Source organism: Bactrocera oleae, chromosome 2 (genome assembly GCF_042242935.1).
Source record: "Bactrocera oleae isolate idBacOlea1 chromosome 2, idBacOlea1, whole genome shotgun sequence".
In the NCBI taxonomy this organism is placed as follows: Eukaryota; Metazoa; Arthropoda; class Insecta; order Diptera; family Tephritidae; genus Bactrocera; species Bactrocera oleae.
In genome coordinates, this window is record NC_091536.1 from 55,467,066 (window position 1) to 55,487,821 (window position 20,756).

A 20,756-nucleotide genomic window follows, 5' to 3' on the forward strand; every position below is an offset into this window, starting at 1 on the left:
TAGTAAACATGAAGAAACGCTAGTTTCGGCTGCTCCGAAGTTATAACACAGTGGGGTCTACGTAACCGGAAAGCACCCGCATTTTTATCAATCAGTATTCCTCCAAATTATTTCGGGGATTATTTCTGCCGCTACAACATCAACTTGACTTTGATTGATCAGTTTGTAAACAGTTATTGTGTTCCGATATCGACGGTTTCGACAAAAGAGCAACTTCTTGGAAGGAGAAACATTTCAGATGGATATCTCAAAAACTGAGGGACTCGCTTTAGTATATACAGGTAGACGGAAATTACTCAGCTTATCACACTCATAATTTCTATATTAGGTCTAGTAAACAGAAATCCATTTCAATTTTGTGATTGCTTGAGTCAGTATTATTTGAACATGCGTTAAAGATGGGAAAATATTTCATATTTTATATTTTTTCTTCGATAAAAGCGCAAACGCAAGCCAAGCGGCTGAAGAAATTAATAGTGTTTATACTTCTGATACTGCATGAGTCAATCATGCACAATTTTGGTTTCGTCGATTCCGTTCCGGTAATTTTGAAAATATCAATAAAATAATTGAAATCGACAACGTCAAGCGATAACGGTAGGACCAAGTGGCGGTGGCCAAGTTAGGAATTATTGTCAGGAAGGGTTTGCTTTGCGTTTGGTGGGATTAGCAATTAATAATTTACTATGAGCTGCTCTCCTTCGAATCCGTTTTGTCAACAATTGGACAGTCTGAAGTAAGGAATCAGCCGGGAGTGTCCAGCATTGGCCATAGCAGAGGACTCGTGTTCAATCAGAGCAACGACGGACCACACACAGCGATAGTGACACACAGTGAAATAGTGGTGCAGATTTGATCTAAATCGGATAGTTCTAACTAAGCTAAATATAAAGTGAAAAACAGAAAAACTCGAGCCTTTAAAAATTTAAAAAAAAACGGTTCACTTGTCGACTATTCTAAGTATTCTCTATTGCGTCGACAATATTTTGACCTAAACAAAAAATGTTATAATAATTACTTAAATAAATTAAAAAAGAATATTGTAAGTAATCCAAAATCGTTTTAAGAATTTTTCAAGTCAAACTACTGTAATAATTCTTCCAAAACTTTTTCTTATCAGCAAGTGCTGTGTTCGAATACTTTAATTAACGCTCCAATTATTTCTGAAGAAGACGTCCTACTTAATTTACATAAGTTAAAACCATCTTTTAGTTATGGCCCAGACATGATACCCTCATGCTTCCTAAAAATAGTACCAAATATACCTATATACTTGCCTTTGACAATTATATTTAATTCCTCTCTTGAACACGGTATATTTCCTTCAATATGGAAACAGTCATTTATAATTCCTTTGCATAAAAGTGGATTTAGATCCAACATTTCAAACTATAGAGGTATCGCAAAACTATCAGTTATACCTAAACTTTTTGAAGCTATCATCACTGACCTTATAACCTTTTCGATTTCTCCGTTAATTTCCTCATCTCAGCATGGATTTCGTAAAGGGAATTCGACTATAACAAACTTGCTTGAATTTGTAAACCATGTATAATTGGGTTTTAGGGAACATAAGCATACGGATGTTGTATACACAGACTTTAGCACAGCTTTCGATAAAGTAAATCTCTCGATTCTCATACATAAACTTGATCTGCTGGTCTTTCAGCCAAGATTCCTTCAATGGGTATCTTCCTATCTTTATAATAGAACACAACGAGTGATATTTGAGGATACACCTTCAGATACAATTAATGTTTCTTCAGGTGTTCCGCAAGGTAGTCATCTTGACCCGATTCTGTTCTTGTTGTTTATTAACGATATCTCTTCAGTAATAGAATTCTCAAAAATTTTATTATACGCTGACGACGTAAAGCTTTTTAAATCATACACTTCAACTGAGGAAAGGTGTCTGTTGCAAACAGACTTAAACAATTTGGTTGCATGGTGTGATAGAAATGATTTGCCATTGAATCTCAATAAATGTAAGATGATGTGCTTTTCCCGTAAATCTGTGCACCACTCTTCTTATGTAATAAAACACCATATTCTGGAGCAAGTTTTTAACTATGTTGATTTGGGAGTTAATATGGACCCTAAGCTTAATTTTAGTCTTCATATCGATACCATGGTCTTGAAAGCAAAAGCTGTCCTCAGTTTTGTTAAACGTTGGTCTAAAGAATTTAGAGATCCGTATATTACTAAAACACTCTATACAACTTTGGTTAGACCTATATTGGAATATGGCTCTGTTGTATGGAACCCTAGCTACCAAATCCATTCTGACAAGTTAGAGTCTGTTCAAAAACAATTTTTACTTTTCGCCTTAGCGCATTTCCGATGGGATTCTAGGGTAAGTCTACCTCCATACACTAGTCGTTTAAAACTTATTAATCTACCTACACTTTCTAATCGTAGGGAAATGCTTGGCATAATATTCTTAGTGAAAATTTTGAATGGAACATTTTGCAGTTATTTTCTCCTGTCTGAAATTAAACTTAATATCCCGGTTCGCTTTTCGAGGCAGTTTAGACCTTTACTGCTAAAATCCTGTAGATCAAATTTGAACTAAACGCGCCATTCCGCCGTATATGTCATGATTTTAATTCTCATTCCAGCACATTTGACTTACCTGACTCACTTTTCAAAATTAAAAAGACTTTATTGTTTTTTTTTAATAAATGAAAATATAACAATTTATTATATTGTAACTATAAATCTTAGCTGTTGAAATTTTTGTTTCTGTAGCTGAGCAGGTTTAGATCTCAACACTTAAAAAAGGAGCGTAATCGTTGGGTTATTATTATAAAATAAAATCTTCAATTTAATGCGAAGATAACATATTTCATTTTGCTAGACCTTATATATAACATACTTTATAAGTTCTCGTTTAACTTACCCTGTTCAGGGCATAATTATTGTATGCCAACATACTCGTATAGACAAAAAAGTATATCATATGTTTATGCTGAGCTCGGCAGAAGACGTTTATATTATATAAAGACCGTTTCTACTATAGAGGCAGCATTATGTTAGGTACTAGGCATCGAAGGATGACTTTCCTGAGGGGATTCCGCTATAGTTTGGTACCTTTCGTGAATACTAACTGATATAACTTTAGGCCGAAGCTCTAAAGTACCACAAAAAAGTGATTAACCCCTCAATTATCATACAGCAATAATAACGAGAGGCTCTCAATGTCTATATAGGTACATACGATTACTGAGATATTGTAATACAATTTTAACAACTACAACTTTGATATGGCCATCTTTAAATGGATTACAAACCGGTACTATGGTATATGGTATATCGTAATCGTCTGTTCAATATTAATGTATTGTAATGTAAAAGGTTAACTAAAACCACTTTTCACTACACCACGGCCTTAGTGTGCTTAATAAATATATTATTATTCGGAAGCACTTTACTAGAACTCTTTGCCCCTAACAAATTAATTTCGTATACTCAAACTTATTGTTGCCCCAAAAAAAGAAGCTTATCTAATTGTTGATATCTGGTGAAGTAGCCAATTTAACGCGTTCAAATATTTAAGGAGTGTTTACAACAACTATTTTGACCAACATATTTATTTACATTAGTGTGTCTTTTCGTCAACGCACCATCAAATAAGAAAGCGTTGCTGAATAAATGCTCCGAGCGGATGTCCTTGCGTGCCAAACTAATTTGGTTAGTCGGTCATTTATGATTTAAAATTGAACACCTGGGAGTTGTGGTCAAATGAGTCGGAGCGAACACATAGTAAACCAACTCAGAAATATCTCTCGCAGGTGTCATTTGTAAAGCAGTACAGCCTTGAGCGGGAGCAAACAGGACACTAGTGCCGGGGAGGTTGGCGAATAGTTCGTACAAGCAGTAGCGCCTAAAACTAAAGTCGGTTGTGTGTGTGTGTGAGGGCGATTGTGTGCTAGGCGTGCTGCCAGCGCTCGTCGTGCTTGTGTGAGCAAGGGGTCATTGTCATCGTGGCGTCGCGTTGTTAAGCGCCTGCAACTAGACACCGAAATGCTAGAGTATACTTTCTTGCTTTTATCGGCTGCCTGAATGAGTAGTTTGTGTATGGTTTGTAAAAGTATTGGATATACTTTTTATAGTCAACTGCCTCGCTACATTTTCCTATTTATTGTCTTCATTTCAGCGTTGCTCATTGTTGTTGGGAGCATTGCGCTGCGCTTTTAGGGTCGTTTTTGTTTATTTATTTATTTTTTAAAATTCCTTTTACTATGCATTTCCGCTTGCAGCTGACGTTATTATCTGAGCCACATTTGCTGTTGGAAATGACTTCAATGGTCCTAACTGTAATTTAATAGACCACCACACGCGGAGTAGAAAGAGTTTTTTTTTTTACTTTGGCGCATTCATGTTTTTGACAGAGGAAATGCAGATGACGCGCTTTTGTGTTGGCGAGTATAATCATTATAATACACTATAGTAATGCATATATTTTAATATATCTAGAAGTAGATGAAATTTTAATATTAGCATGATAAAGACCCCAAAAAATTTGACCTTATTAGGGTAAAGAATTCTCCGTTCACAAGCGATTAAGCTAAAAAGTCGACAGACTTGACATTGTTGGTTCGAAAATTTACGATCGAACAACTCTTTTGTATAAATTCCGTTATTTCTTTGACTAACTTTTTAAGTCTGAAGAATTGACTTTCACTGAACTCAAAACAGCTACCAACAGAAAATTCTACATCGATCGTATTATTCACCTAAGTCTGTGGCAAAGTCTGTAATGTCTTAACTGAAACCACATCGCAAAGTGTTACATGTGCCAAGATAAATCTACTGAGATGAGCGATATTGACAACTGCTTATTTAAAAAAAGTTCGAACAGATCGTTACGAATTTGGATTGTCTCCATCACATACCTACAATAAATTTTTTGAATATTTTCTTCACGTTTCTTATAGACTTGAAGTCAGACAAGGATATATTGGTTAGGAAGAAAATGAGCGATTATTAAGAAGGAAACAAAATATTCAGGGCGAGTTTCGTACAAAATTAATGGTTTAATTGTCGACAAACCAAAAACTGATAATTGAAGAGCTGAAATAACTGGCATAGAAAAACAGCTAATTGAAAATTGTGCAACATTACTGTAAACCTTATCATCACGATATAAAATCAATGTGGACAAATTTAGAAAATGCAACAGAACTAGCATCCAAGTATTCCTTGTATTTTCGTCATACTTCAGTGCATACAACTTATTCACAATTCCGATGCCATTCAATACGTATTAGTTTTAATTAGAGAGCTCTCAGAAGAAGCTGCGGAGTCAAGGAATAAGGACGTTAAGATGTATCGACTGCATCATACACGAAAGAACTCATAGGTGGCTACAAATCAGGACTTGTTTAACTTCAAAGAAAATTACTTTGCAAAAACAAGCCGATTCGATTCAAATCAGTTCTTGAGTTACTTGAATAATATTAGAACTTTTATCGCTTATCAACTTAAACTATTTGAATTAAATTTGAATTCATTATCATAACAATTACCATATTTCTCCAAAATTTTGTTACTTTAATAAAAAAAAAACCAGTCAAAAGCAAAGCAAAATATTTTGTGTTTTTTACAAAATATTTTTCAATGGGGTCAGGCGACTTGGGTAGTAGGAGAGGATTCTGGAGAGTGTCATTAATGGTTATATTACTTATTTTTCTTATTATAATTACATAAAGCTAAGAAATGAAATTCACTTTGATAAAGGTAGTGGAAGTATTTTTGCCCGCTGATTCCATACAAGACCGACCACTGTGAGACGGTATGTATAAAAGCAATCGGACCATTTCCATCCTCAGTTAATAACTCTGTCTGGAGTATCTTCTCAGAAAAAAAACATTTCGCCTGCTAATGAACATTTTAAGGAAGGCTGAAAATAACAACAACAAAAAAAGGTTAAATATCTGATCGAGATGTCAGCCTAGCTTTCCTCATTGTGTTGCTTTCTTATGTAGTCTGTAAAATTAAAACTGTCCGACATTTCTTATATCCCACATCAATCCGTTATTATCACTTGTTGACTTTAAATAACATATAAAATAGGAAAAATAATTTTCTAAAGATTCAGGCTAAATTGAAAAAAAAAGTATTTCGAAAGGATAACAGTACTCGTTTGTTATATGTGTACCTACATTTGTATGAATAAAAATTATTTTATTTGACTATTTAAAAATTGTAGATGGCCTCGTCCAGTTTCGGGATTATACACAATGAGCTCAAAAAATGTTCACTGTTCTGCATTCTCGATAATTACAGGCAGCAAGGAAACGTTCATGTTATTTAGTAAAACACAAAATGATTCAGCATTTAAACTAAAATAAATTATGAATCTGCAACAAACAAAATTTAAAAGCCATTCAATTGTCAATAAAACTTTGACTTTGACAACAGTTTTAGCCCCAAACATTTTTTCATTGTAATATAAAACAAAACTATTGTTCATTTTTACAATTATTCAGTTTTTGTGAGTAAAAACTGAACTGAATTCTTTTGATTTTTTGTATAAAAATTTTCAGCTATTAAATTATGGGCTACTTTTAGGCAACACCAATGAAAATTCGATTAAAAATAATTGAAGATCGTAATATCAAAAAAGTGTTGGGTTGATCTTAAGTAATAGAGGTAATCAAGTTCTTATAGGAATATTCATATGTTAAGCGATTCCCGACCGCAATGCACTTGATTCTGGGTATTATGCTTTCTATAGATGACAACTCCCAGTTGTTCTACTAAAAGCATGAGTACGTACATATGTAAATATAAATATGAACACATTCTCAAATGTATGCTCTTACACCAAATCGTAAATTTTGAGTTCCCAGCATAAACACATATCATATGTTGTTTCCACAACAACAATTAACCAGCAATAGCCACAGCTGATTATGATGTTGTCACTGCCGTCGTGACCGCTGCTGTCGTCGACATCGTCACTGCACAGCGACGCAGCTGCGCAAGCTGACGCCATCGTCATTGAGCGCCTTTGTGTGTGGAATTGGAAACAACAAAACTATCGATGGCGACGTTCACAATCGTAGCACCGAAACAACAATAAATATGAATAACACAATTCTGTGTGCTCGCAGCGGCGAAATTCCGCCAAGTTGTAAAGCCGAAGAAGTAAAGAAAAACCTAACTGAACTGCGTTTGAGTTGTTTGAGTGTAGTAATATTTATCAAACGGCTCTGTTACTATTTCAGTTTTTATCGAGTAGTCGCATAGTTACAACGTGTCTATAGTCCAACGTGATAAATATTGGGAGACGACGAGCCAACTTACGACATTTCAATTCTTTATCAATAACAACAACAAATTAAACTATTTGTAAAATGCGTTCGCAAGTTTTTTGCTTTTGTGTGGCGCTTCTGCTCATTGTTTGCATTCTTTAATTGTTTGCAAATACAGCTAGAAATCGGCGCATGAAATGAAGATTTAAAAAAGTGAAGAAATCCTTTAAAATATCCATAAAAATGTAATTAAAAAAAAACCGTTTAATAGTGCGTAGTTTACCATACCTCCCTTAAAGCATACATATAGTGGTGAATTTGAAATTTAAACCTTCCACACCTGCAAAGTATACTTTATTCTGACCGTTGCTACCTTCGCGGGTTCTGTGGGCGCTTCCGTGAAGATGAATGCAAAAGAGGCTGACAGCAGTGAGAAATCGTCTTGGCAGACTAAAGAGTCTCAAAAGCAATTGACCAGGCAGGAGTGTAAGTACAAACCTATTTATTAAGCTGAAGTATTATTTTTACACCCTGAACAGGGTATATTAAGCTACGAAGTTTATAACTTCCAAAAGAAAACGGTAGTGACCTCACAAAGTATATATACAATTGATCAGCATGACGAGCTGAGTCGATTTAGCCTCAGTTTTTGAGATATCGGCCAGAAATTTTGCACACGTTCGCCGATGTCGGACCACTATAGCATATAGCTCCCATATAAACTAAACGATCGGAATCAAGTGCTGCTATGGAACGCTTTTTCATTCGACGAGATATCTTCGAGAAATTTGGCATGGATTATAATCTAATAGTTCAAACAGTCACCGAAGCAAAACCGTGGACCGAATTAGCTGATACGACCTATCTTATGAGAGCGCAATATAAATAAACACTCGCCACCGCTTCTTCCGTCCGCTTCAACAGACCGTACGGTAGGATATCCGGAAAATTGCATTTTTCCCGTAAAACCAATTGAGCTGAGAGTGAGAGACCAATCTCTTGCAACGCAAGGTTGCCAGTCTCAATATTTTGTGGTAATTACAAAAAATTAACTTGAATATATTTGAAATATTCTTAAAATAACTCAAAATCACGGTCGAATACATTCATTTATAAATAGGTAGACTACATTTTTATTTTTTAGTGGGATTTTAGTTTTGAGCTTTTACATTATGAAAAGTTATAACTAAAAAAGTAAATGTGTGAAAAATCGTGTATACAAATAGAACAATGGAAACATTAGTGAAATCAAAACAAAAGAGAACAACTGATTTCTGCGTTGCAAATACGGGCGTAACTTTTGACAAATTTGGAGGAAAGTCGGCGACTGCTTGAAGCATAAGACAATTAGGCAATCTCCAAGAGAATTGTTAAGATCGGACCACTATAACATTGAGGTGTTTCTCTTCTAATTATGCTAAGGCCAGCTCTGAACGGCTGAGTGTATAATTCCTAAATACAGCGAGCACTACACCTTTTCAGTTTAAAATGTTTTCCTTTCCAAGCTTCAAAATTATGTGTTATGTAACTATGACGTTGGATTTATAAGAAGGATTACTTATTGTAATATGTAGATCCAATAGAGATCCCGACAAAGTGTTCTCCGTCGTACTATAGATTTTATCTGCAGCTTCATAATCCTTCCGAGAGTAATTACTTTGTATACCCAGAACGGGGTACATATATTAAGTTTGCCACGATGTTGGTAACGCCCAAAAGGAAACATCGAAGGCCCTATAAAGTATAATGTATATAAATGATCAGCGTTTCGAGCTTAGTCGATTTAGACATGTCCGTCGGTCTCTCTAAATATACGGGAACTAGTCCCTCAATTTCTTTTCACCCCAAGAAGCAGCTCAAGAAGAAGCTGCCGATATTGGATCACTTTAGCATATAGCTGCTTTACAAACTGAATGACCAGAATTAAGTTCTTTTATGTAAAATAAATTTATTTTATAAGATATCTTCACGAAACTCAAGACTACGCTACAATCTTTGAACAAATTGTTCAGATCGGATTTCTATAGCATATAGCTGGCATGCAAACTGACCGATCAAAATAAAGTTGTTGTTGGATTATTAGAAACTTTTTTAATTGTGAAGGTAACGTTTTTCTTGTTCTTATCATCTTTCAATTTGAGCTCTATGCTATTTGAAGATAGGTAATAATTACCATATCTACATACTTATTATCCAAAGAATAGCATCTAATCATAAGAGGAATGATATTCTTTTTGGAACAGACCGACTTTATAAAGACATGGTTGAAAATTCTAGTGAATTTAGAGAATTTTTTTTAATCCTTCTTCTATACTTATAGGTAAGTAAATCAGTAGAGATTCCACAAATTCAAATCAAAATAGCAAGCAGTAAATTTTCCTTTAAATATGTATGTATATGTGTTGAAAAACGGTACCAGATTAATTTGTCGAGAGAAAAACTAAGGAAGAACAGAATATCCGAGAGGAAAACTTTGCTTACAAGAGTTGATCAGAAAGTTCTATCCAAAATCGGCCCAGCTACTCGTAGCTTCAAACCCGTGGAACAAATTGAAAAAATCAAAAGTACCATAAGTTGGGTAGCAGTTATGGCGATATTGGGAGATTTTATACAGGAAACATATTTGCAGTTTGCCGATGATATATATATATATGTATACGTAAATAGTATATCTGAAATATACAACAGAACTTTGAGCTATTTTGTATAATACTTAAATTCTTTTGAGGTGATTGTCCAGTTCGAACAGTTGAACAGCAGAAAAGAACCGCTTTAATATCTTTTGCAATCAAAGTTGTTTGTTATAAATAAGAGAAGAGTTTTGTTCATACCTTCTACTATAAATAAAACATACTCTAAGCATACATGTTGTTTTCAAAGGCGAAGCTAATAGGCGTATGGAGGGGGCTTTTGTACTTGAGGCTGTATACATAGAGGCTTTTAATCAAACACAATTTGTGGAAGTAAAAGAAAGAACTAAGAGACCTAAAATTATTAAGCTCTTTTATAGCAGATGTTAGTATACTAATCTAAAAATATGGGACCTACAAATTTTAAGTCAAAGCCGAAATTTAAATAAGGAAACCTCTTCGTACCAGATATATTCTGAGGCACTTGGGCAGTACTATCAAAAGAAGCTTGCCATTTTTATTCCTATCCAGATGTTTCGGTTTATAAGTTTAGACTCTAAGACCCACCGAGATACAGTCCCAAACTATACGGCTTTGACGGACGACAGGACCATAAGTGTAAAAATTAGGGAATACACCAAGATATAATTAATAAAAATTTTGTATGTTTGTATATATTTTATTTCACAAAAGCAAAAAGAAACGATTATATTCGTATATATATACTTATAAGACATTTATAAGAAATATATCTTTGTGGCTGAGTCAACACAATCAATTAATAAAGCCTCACTTTCGTTCACAAATTAATATACCCATAAATACATATGTACATACATGCATATGTACATGTACCCAATCGTGTGTACAAAGTTTAAATTAATATAATTGTGTGATCTCATAATTTAACGAGCAATTAGAGAATTGCGTAGACAAGTTGGAATGGGCCCACTTTGGTGTCGTTACATTTAACGATCACAGGTAGTAGGTAAGGTAAATTAGTGTACACATGTATAATTGTATATTTGCATATTAACATGACAACAAAAAGAAGACGTCGGTTTTTCCTGTTTTCGTTTCTTTAGCCAGTGAAAATATTTATCGATGAAAATCAAATTTTGGACATGACAGCGAAAATCTGGGTGTGAACTAGAAATAAATTAGCCCAAAGTTGTTTTGTTTGTTATGATAAATTGAAATTCAAGTTAAAGCATATTTTCTGAAAGCCACACCATACTAATTCCAACTAACAAGAATTTTAATTCAAACAAATTTGAAAAACACAATAACAAAAAATAAAATAAAAATAAAAGCGTGTACAAGTATATATTAGTGATGTAGATATATTTGAGTTTTACCGTCGTGAAATTTTCGGGATCCTAATCAATCCCGAAATCTAGGAGTTTTTTATTTATTAATTCGAATCGACTTTAAAGGCTGCATTGATAACAATTAAAAGCAAACTCATTTTGTTTCAATAATTGTAGAAAACACCCAGATTAAATCCAAATGCAAATATTGTTAAAAACTAAGGAATTTTTGCCAGGTGATCTTTAAATTTTTAGAAGAAATTTCTACTTAGCTGTGTCATGATACAAAATTGTCTTGCATTGGATTTATAAATGGGTACAAATCTGAATCCTGATTAATTATAACTTCGAATAACTCGATTTATGTTATGTACATTAATCTGAGATCTAGGCTATGACAACATGGTAATGAGCTGATGAGATCGCCTAAGGCCGGATACTCTATTGATGGACACGAAATGGCGAATAAAGTTAATATATAGATAAATGAAAACGGTTAATAAAAATAAGAAACAATTAAATAATATATACAGTCGTCCAATAAAGTCTACATACCACCTGAAAAGTGCAATTCTGAGGCATTTATGCACAATAGAACAACAAAATACATTCCTAACGAATTCTAATTGGAAACAAAAAGATATTTGGACCAATTTTTTGCATTTTATTTTCATGTTTATTAAGAATATTTCATCAAAATTCTAAAAAGAGTTCTACATGGAGTCTAACCTATAACAGTCCTTTACTCTGAAAATACCTGGTTCTGTTAAGAACCTATATCAGTTATAGGCATATAGGATTCTTTCACAGAATCTTTTGGATAATCTCACCGAAGCCGACGAAAACGCTGGACAGCGTTCCAGTAAATAGACCACCCACGATTCCGTAAAAAACGAACCAAAAACCGAATGGTTTTTTGATAAATGCGATTTCCCATCTTCATTTTTAAGCATATAATTTATAGCTGTAGCATATTCATAAGTATATGAATATATATTTAAATTAACTTTCTTTTGACCGCCAGTGTGTACGCGTAAGTATTGTATCAAACAGATGTGGTATTCGCTTTGGCACTAACACTGACACTGGTGCCAAACGATCGATGACGTCGTCGTCAGTGTTGAATCGCTCCTCCGAAAACTGAATGAAAATTAATTATAAAAAAATAAAACAAATATACATACATACATATATTTGGTAAATATATACGTTCATACATATGTATGTGTTTATGGAGGCAATACTCCATGGGGAGAAAAGACTACAAAACCAAACATATAAACGCGAATGTTAACATCATCGTTTTATTTTTAAAAATACTTATGTACATATTTTTGTGTTATATACATACTCGTATGCATGTATTTAAATAAATTATTGGAGGCACATAAATTGTCACAAAGTAAATCATTAAATCCGGTTGTTTATGCACATTTACAAGAATAAGAAAACAAAAGTTTAAATTAGAAGCGCTATAAACTTTAACTATTGACGAATTTCTTTACAAAAAAAAAAAAACGTTGGAAACAAAACAGATTTTAAGAAATATTTTTATACTCTCGCAACTTGTTGTTCACCTAACGGTTGTTTGTATCACCTAAAACTAATCGAGTTAGATATAGGGTTATGTATATATATGTATATTTAAGACGGTTGGTATTGTAGACGGGCGTAATTGGACCACTGCCACGCCCACAAAATGCCGTTTATCAAAAACAAATATATTGCCATTACTAAGTTCCACAACAAGACACAAGACTCTTATTTGGTATACAGGAGCACATTAGGGAGGGGCATCTGCAGTTAAAATTTTCTTTTTAAGTGGGCGTGGTCCCGCCCCCTAATGAGTTTAATGTGCATATCTACTATCCATTTTTCATATAAAAATAATTAAACCATCACACTGCGATGAAGCGAATTTAAATTTATAGAATTTGAGGAAATAGTGAAGAAGGCATCGGTCGCCTTACATACGACTGTATACTGCTGTAGAGTAACAATTGATTAGAGGTGGTGCCTCTCATCAAATGTGGTGTACAGGTTCAATGAATGATTGATTTGCTGCGCTTTTGATCGCCCTGTAGTAAGGCTGTCGTAAGCAGGTACCCACGTTAAACACACCAGACATTGTGACAGAAAATTAAAAAAAACCCCTCACGTAATTTATGGAAGCCCCCTTATCTAAATATATAAAGTTTACTATCTTGATTTAGTTATGTAGCTCACCCTATAACCCGTAGACTTGTTGTTTTGGTAAAAATATTTCTTGTTATTATGTAAACTGCAGAATTGCGATATTTAAAGACAACTTTGGACCAGCATAAACTCGAGACAAAATCCAACGTGGCAGCAATCAATATTGTCAACATGTACCGCTTAAAATTCTCTTTCGACGTAAAAAAAAAAGTCCTAATTAGTGGCAGCAGGGAAAGGAGAAGTTCTACCCTCATTAAGTAAATTATTAAAGAATAAAAAACAACGTTAACTTCGATTATATCGAAGGTATAATACCGTTTACAAATACAAAAAGTTCCTTAAAGAACTTGATTTTGATCGGCCAGTTTGAATGACAGCTATATGCTGTAGCGGACCGATCTGAACAATTTGCACCATTGCCTTGAACAACAATCCATGCCGAATTTGCTGAAGGAATTCCGTCAAATTTCCGTACAATTTTTGTCAAATTTCCCATACAAGCACTTCATTCCGATCGTTCAGTTTGTATGGCAGCTATATGCTTTAATGATCCGATGTCGGCATTTCCGACAAATGAGCAGCTTCTTGGTAAGAAAAGGGGTATGCAATTCCAGATCGATGTGTCAAAAACTGAGTGACTAGTTTGCGTGACTAAATCGACTCAACTCGTCATGCAGATCATTTAAGTATATAAATACATTCAATACATATGTATTTTATAGGGAGTCGGACGTTTTCTTCGTGGCAAAGTTAATTAAAATACCCTGTTCAGGGTATAGTAAAAGGCTTCACTTAATGTTTTGAACTGGCGTCAACTAGTCAAGTTAACGAATCAAAATAATTGTTGGTTTAGAGCACGAGAGCACAACTTGAATACTATTCTTGTTACTCTCACTTTGGAGACTACAACATTTTCTTTGGCTACACTTCTTAACATTTAAGTTAAGTTGTTAAAATTTATTAATAGAATGATAAACTTACATACTAGACGTATAGGAAAGTAAAATAGCAATATAAATATTTTATTCAGTGGATATGAAGAAGCTGAAAAAGAAACCTGCATTGTCAGCTGGCAAATATCTTTTTTCGACTTCCACACACATGGGGTGGATGGGAGGAGGATAGAAAAACATTATGAAGAGTAAATTGGCGCCACTGAAAGTATTTAGTTGATGTTAAAATGGGAGCGGTGCTTGAACTCTGCGACAGCAATAACACAACAAAGTAAATATCGAGGCACCTGATATATGTTCGACGTTAGTTTTGGATGTGGACGAAAAGGATACACACTGAGTGCAATATATAACATACATGGACTGTTTGTATTTTCTATTGAGAATTGAAATAGCAGAATCAAATATGGTGATAGGAGTCTGAGTATGATATGAATATTAAATACTAATATATAAACAATAAATAATAATTAAATAATAAAGTGATTTTGCACATATTCAAATGAGTGCACTTACAGATACATGCATATATATACATACATATTTCCTTACATTCCACTCTCAATCAAATTAACACCTGTTGCTGTCACTCACTACAACAAGAATCTAGATAATAAACCAATTACATTTCGAAGGACATTCGCGGGCAATATCAAGTCGTATATTCACACGCGAAATTTTGTATGCTGCTTGAACTCCTTTTGCTTTCGGCAATGAAAAGACATTGTGTATGCAGGCAGTGTTGGAACCAAAGGTAGAACTGTATAAATATTTAAATGTATTTGCAAAAATACTTTGCTTTATGTAAAAGAAAGTAGAATAGAAAAAAAAAAATAATTTGCTGGAAGAAGTGGAAAAGTAACAGCAATGCCTCAGGTCAAGCGAAGCTGTTATTTGAAGACAGATGCGTCAAAGTAGACGACGGACTGGCTAGTCTTACTGGGGATGCAAACAAAATATTACAAAACAAAAGCAAAAAGTATTTACTTTACTTTGAATTCATTTAAGGTAATAGTTGTCCCCGCTTGGGTGGTAAGTTACAGTTTGGTTGCCGTCGAGATCATCTAACAGGAGGCCCAGGAAACGAGCTGTTTCGACGGGGTCGGACCATAGAGAAATGGGTATTAGATGAGTGGGGTTCGTTGGTCAGCTATACCCTGACATTCAAGGGTAGAATCCCTGCGGTCGATGTCAATATCGATTAGACGTATTGCACGGTGTTGTGGAGTATGAAAGCTAGGCCATTTATCTCGCTCGCGATCCTTACGCAAATCGTTGAAACCTGCACAACTCAGAAGATCTGAGCGGCTGTTAAGTTTGGTTTCTTGGACCGCTGTTAAACTGTAAAAGTCGGGTTTGTCTCGGCTGTCTAGTGGTGATACTGGGAGTGAGGGATGTACGTGTAGGTGGTGGTATTGCAGCTGTTATATTCGCATGGGCGCTTGTCGCACTATGGCGTTGTTTGGCGACGCCACTATATAGCATGTTGGCAGCCTGGGGCCACGTAACTCGTGGTCCACTCCCTATGGGTCTTAAGGCCTGAGCAGGTCTTAAGATGGTTCAATATATTGCATGTATTGCACCTAACCGTCAGGAGGATACAGAGCAACCCTGCTGCTAGGTGTTACTCTAAGGACGACAAACTTAGACTAAAACTTACCGATCCAAACAGGGTTAGATCGCCGAAACAACAGCCCTTGGCCGGATAAAATCCGGGTCAATTCCGGTCACGTAGATTCGGCTGTTGTGGGAATCGTAAGGTAATAGTAAATTTGGACGGAATATAATTTGTGCTATACAAGTGAGTTAGTTAGGTCATTGAGATGTTAATGAATTCATCGTTTTCATTGTTAACACTTAATCAATTTAGCTCAGACAATTAGATTACAATTACCAGTCTGTCTTAAAATACGTAGTTTGTTATATAGCATCACAAATTCTATGTCTATTTAAGAGGTTACGCTTGTCTTTTTTTTACTTAAATTGCGAGGTATGTTCAAAAAATAACGGAAATTTTAAAATTAAATTTTCGCGGGATTGGAGAGTTCAATTATCAAAAATTGTATGCTCTTGCACCAAGTTGATACAAAGTATAATATTTTTGTTCATCTAAACCTAATCGAGATAAATAAGGGTTATGCATGTAACGGGTGACCCAAGTAGAGTTACGTTTTTTCTTTCTTTGACAGATCACGCGTGAGTCGTGTCAAGCTGTCATGTTATTATACTCTCGCAACCTGTTGCTACAGAGTATAATAGTTTTGTTCACCTAACGGTTGTTTGTATCACCTAAAACTAATCGAGTTAGATATAGGGTTATATATATATAAATGATCAGTATGAAGAGACGAGTTGAAATCCGGGTGACTGTCTGTCCGTCCGTCCGTCCGTCCGTCCGTCTGTCTGTCCGTCCGTGCAAGCTCTAACTTGAGTAAAAATTGAGATATCTTTATGAAACTTGGTAGACATGTTTCTTGGTACCGTGAGACGGTTGGCATTGCAGATGGGCGTAATCGGACCACTGCCACGCCCACAAAACGCCATTAATCAAAAACAAATAGCTTGCCATAGCTAAGCTCCGCAATAAGATACAAGACTGTTATTTGGTACACAGGATCACATTAGGAAGGGGCATCTGCAGTTAAAACTTTTTTTTTTAAGTGGGCGTGGTCCCGCCTCTAATAGGTTTAATGTGCATATCTCCTAAACCGCGTATGCTATAATAACAAAATTCACTAGAAGCAAATGTTTTTAGCACTTCTATTGACGGTGTGAAAATAGTTGAAATCGGGTGGAAACTCCGCCCACTCCCCATATAACGGTACTGTTAAAAACTACTAAAAGCGCGATAAATCAAGCACTAAACACGCCAGAGGCATTAAATTTTATCTCTGAGATGGTATAAATTGGCTTTATAGGAACTGCGTTCAAAATTAGTCAGTGGGCGTGGCACAGCCTACTTTTAGGTGAAAACCCATATCTTGAGATCTGCTCAAACCGATTTCAACCAAATTCGGTGCATAACGTTCTTTTCACGTTTCTATGTCATAGTGCGAAAATGGGCGAAATCGGACTACAACCACGCTTCCTTCCCATGTAACACCATTTTCAATTCCATCTGATTCTTTCACTTTCCACTATGCAAATCAGGTAACAATGATTATATCGGGGTAAAACTTTGCGTGAGTAATGCAATTAAAGTATGCCACCTTGCGGCCAAAAATTGTCTAAATCGAACCAAAACTGTTCAAACCTCTAAGTACTAAATATGTGGACCCCAGTGCCTATAGTTGACCTTCTACCGAAAATATCAGTCAATCCACAAAGAAATCTCAAACGAGTATACCATTTGACTTTGCGAGAGTATAAAATGTTCGGTTACATCCGAACTTAGCCCTTCCTTACTTGTTTTTGTTCAGTTTTCTTTGGCATTTCATCATGGATAGACTTACGCCTGAACAACGTTTACAAATCGCTGAACTTCATTACGAAAATCGGCCTACTGAGCGTTCTATTTGAAAAACCATCACCCATTTTGAGATCTAGCATTCATTATAGGGTAATATTAGACCACAGCACGCAGAGAAAAAAATATAGCGGCCGTAGCTGAGAGTGCACACGAAGACCGTGGAGAGTCGATTCGGCGCCGTTCGCAGCAACTTTCGGTTTTACGCCCAGATCTTAAATTTAAAACGTACAGTTTGTGCAAGAACTTCTCAAGCGAGTTCTATATAAACAAGCAAAAATTTCGCATTTGGAAGCTGAGCAGATTCAAGGGCTACCATATCATCCAGAAAAACAACGGTTTGGTGTGGTTTGTGCGCCGGTGCAATTATCGGTCCATATTTCTTCAAAACTGATGCTAGTGAGAACGAAACCGTCAATGGCGACCGTTATCGCGCCATGAAAACCGACTATTTGGTGCCGGAAATTAATTGAGAGATCACTTCCGTGAGCAGATAATTTCACATTTTGGGCCGATCGATTGGCCCCGAAGATCGTGTGATATCACACCGTTAGACATTTTCCTGTGAAGATATGTAAAGTCGTAAGTCTATGCGGACAATCCCGCTTCGATTCAGGCCTAGGAGCAAAATATCACGAGTGTTATTCGCCAGTTACCAGTCGAAATGCTCGAACGAGTCATCGAAAATTGGACTCAACGGATGGACCATCTGAGACGTAGGCACGGCCAACATTTGGAAGAGATAATCTTAAAACAAGGATGGAAGGGCTAAGTTCGGATGTAACCGAACATTTTATACCCGCGCAAAGTCAAATGGTATACTAGTTTGAGATTTCTTTGTGGATTGACTGATATTTTCGGTAGAAGGTCAACTATAGGCACTGGGGTCCACATATTTAGTACTTAGGGGCTTGAACAGTTTTGGTTCGATTTAGAAAATTTTTGGTCACAAAGTGGCATACTTTAAACGTATTATTCACGCAAAGTTTTACCCCGATATAATCATTGTTGCTTGATATGCATAGTGAAAAGTGAAAGAATCAGATGGAATTGAAAATGGTGTTATATAGGAAATAGGCGTGGTTGTAGTCCGATTTCGCCCATTCGCACTATGTCATAGAAATATGAAATGAACGTTATGCACCGAATTTGGTTGGTATGCAACTTTTTTAATGTGTGTTTTTGAAAGTAGAGCTTTAGTTATGTTTTATTACGTTTGATGCCAGATCTCTGAAGTCTGTCCCGTATTGTATCTAATTATAAATAAAGTTTCATAGTTCCCCATCTTTTCCCTGTATGGAAAAAATTGTACTCAAGGTTAGAGGTAAAAAATATAATAAAATGTATTATAATCCCTTTTAAAAAAATTAGTTTAGCTTCTCCTAGAGTGAACAGTGGTTTCTTCTTAAAAAGGGGAACAATATCTTTCCTGCCTCTTCCTGGCTTGTCATTTACGTTGCCAGTTTTCCGCGAATTGATCGTAAAAAGGAAGAACATATTATATGTACAAGTACATATGTATGTATGTTCTTATATTAGGTGAGTATACATACATATGCCCATGGCCATTTTCATATGAGTCTGTTCAAGGAAAAACCAAAATACTTAGCACAAAACACCCGGATGTGAAAAAGGACCATCATTTTATAAATTATTAAGAAAACTTTTCTGTTTAATTTTCCTTCGCATTGCTATTCGAAATAGTCCAAAAAGAGAGGCAATTATTGGCAACGTCTGAAACTCAATACCTTTGGGTGGGATATGACACCGTTAAACCCGAATTGGACAGTAAAAATTTCTAAATTTCTCTGTTGTAAAGCATATTCTCAACAAGAAAAAACGTTAACTTCGGTTGCGACCTTCACAAACACAAAGACCCCTTACAAGAACTTGATTCCGAACGTTCAATTTGTATGGCAGCTATATGATATAGTGATCTGATCTGACCAATTTCTGTGGAGAATAATTTGTTGTCGTCAAATAAAAAAATTTTCCATGGAAGCACTTTACTCCGATCGTTCAGTTAATATGGCATCTATATGCTATAGTCATTCGATCTATACAATTTCTTCGGAGATTAGATTAATGCCTTTAATAATAATATAGGTTGGAAGGTATCTCCCTTCCGCTTTTTTGCTCTTCATTCAATGCTTTATAAAAAGTGTTACAGGGATCGGATTTAGTTAAAATTTGCGCCGTTTTGTTCGATGATCTGTTTCCATCTAGACGGCAACTTCATAATACCTTCCTCGTAGAAGCCCCCCTCCTTATTTGCGAAGAATTCGGACAGCCACTTTTCACAAGCCTCTTTTGAGTTCAACTTCACACCACCAAGGGCATTCGCCATGGACAGGAACAGGTGGTAATCACTTGGCGCTACGTCCGGGCTATATGGTGGATGCGATAAAACCTCCCATCCGAGCTCCCGTAGCTTCTGACGAGTCATCAACGAAGTGTGTGGTCTGGCGTTGTCCTGGTGGAACACTACACCCTTCCTGTTGGCCAATTCTGGACGCTTCTGGTCGATCGCCTGGTTCAAGCGGTCCAGTTGTTCGCAGTAGATGGTAGAATTAAGCGTCTGGCCATATGGGATCAGCTCATAGTGGATAATTCCCTTCCAATCCCACCAAACACACAGCAAAACCTTCCTGGCCGTCAATCCCGGCTTGGCCGCTGTTTGGGACGATTCACCGGCCTTGGACCACGACCGTTTTCGCTTGATATTGTCGTATGTGATCCATTTTTCGTCGCCAGGCACCATCCGCTTCAAGAATGGGACGAGTTCGTTCCGTTTCAGCAGCATATCGCAGGCGTTGATTCGGTCCAGAAGGTTTTTTTGCGTCAAATTATGCGGCACCCAAACATCAAACTTTTTTTTGTATCCAGCCTTCTGCAGATGGTTCAAAATGGTTTGGTGACTAACTCCCATCTCCTGGGCGATG

The 20,756-nt window shown here is 35.9% G+C and overlaps 1 protein-coding gene across 1 annotated transcript in view; it reads left to right on the top strand.

The window, feature by feature from the left end:
- The first annotated feature begins 7,237 nt into the window (after nucleotides 1-7,237).
- Nucleotides 7,238-20,756, top strand: part of LOC106620604 (uncharacterized) — a 39,964-nt gene continuing 26,445 nt past the window's right edge. Inside the window, exon 1 of the mRNA XM_036357836.2 lies at nucleotides 7,238-7,745. Coding sequence (XP_036213729.2) covers nucleotides 7,664-7,745 — 82 coding nt within the window. The 5' untranslated portion in view covers nucleotides 7,238-7,663. The remainder of the gene's footprint in view (nucleotides 7,746-20,756) is intronic.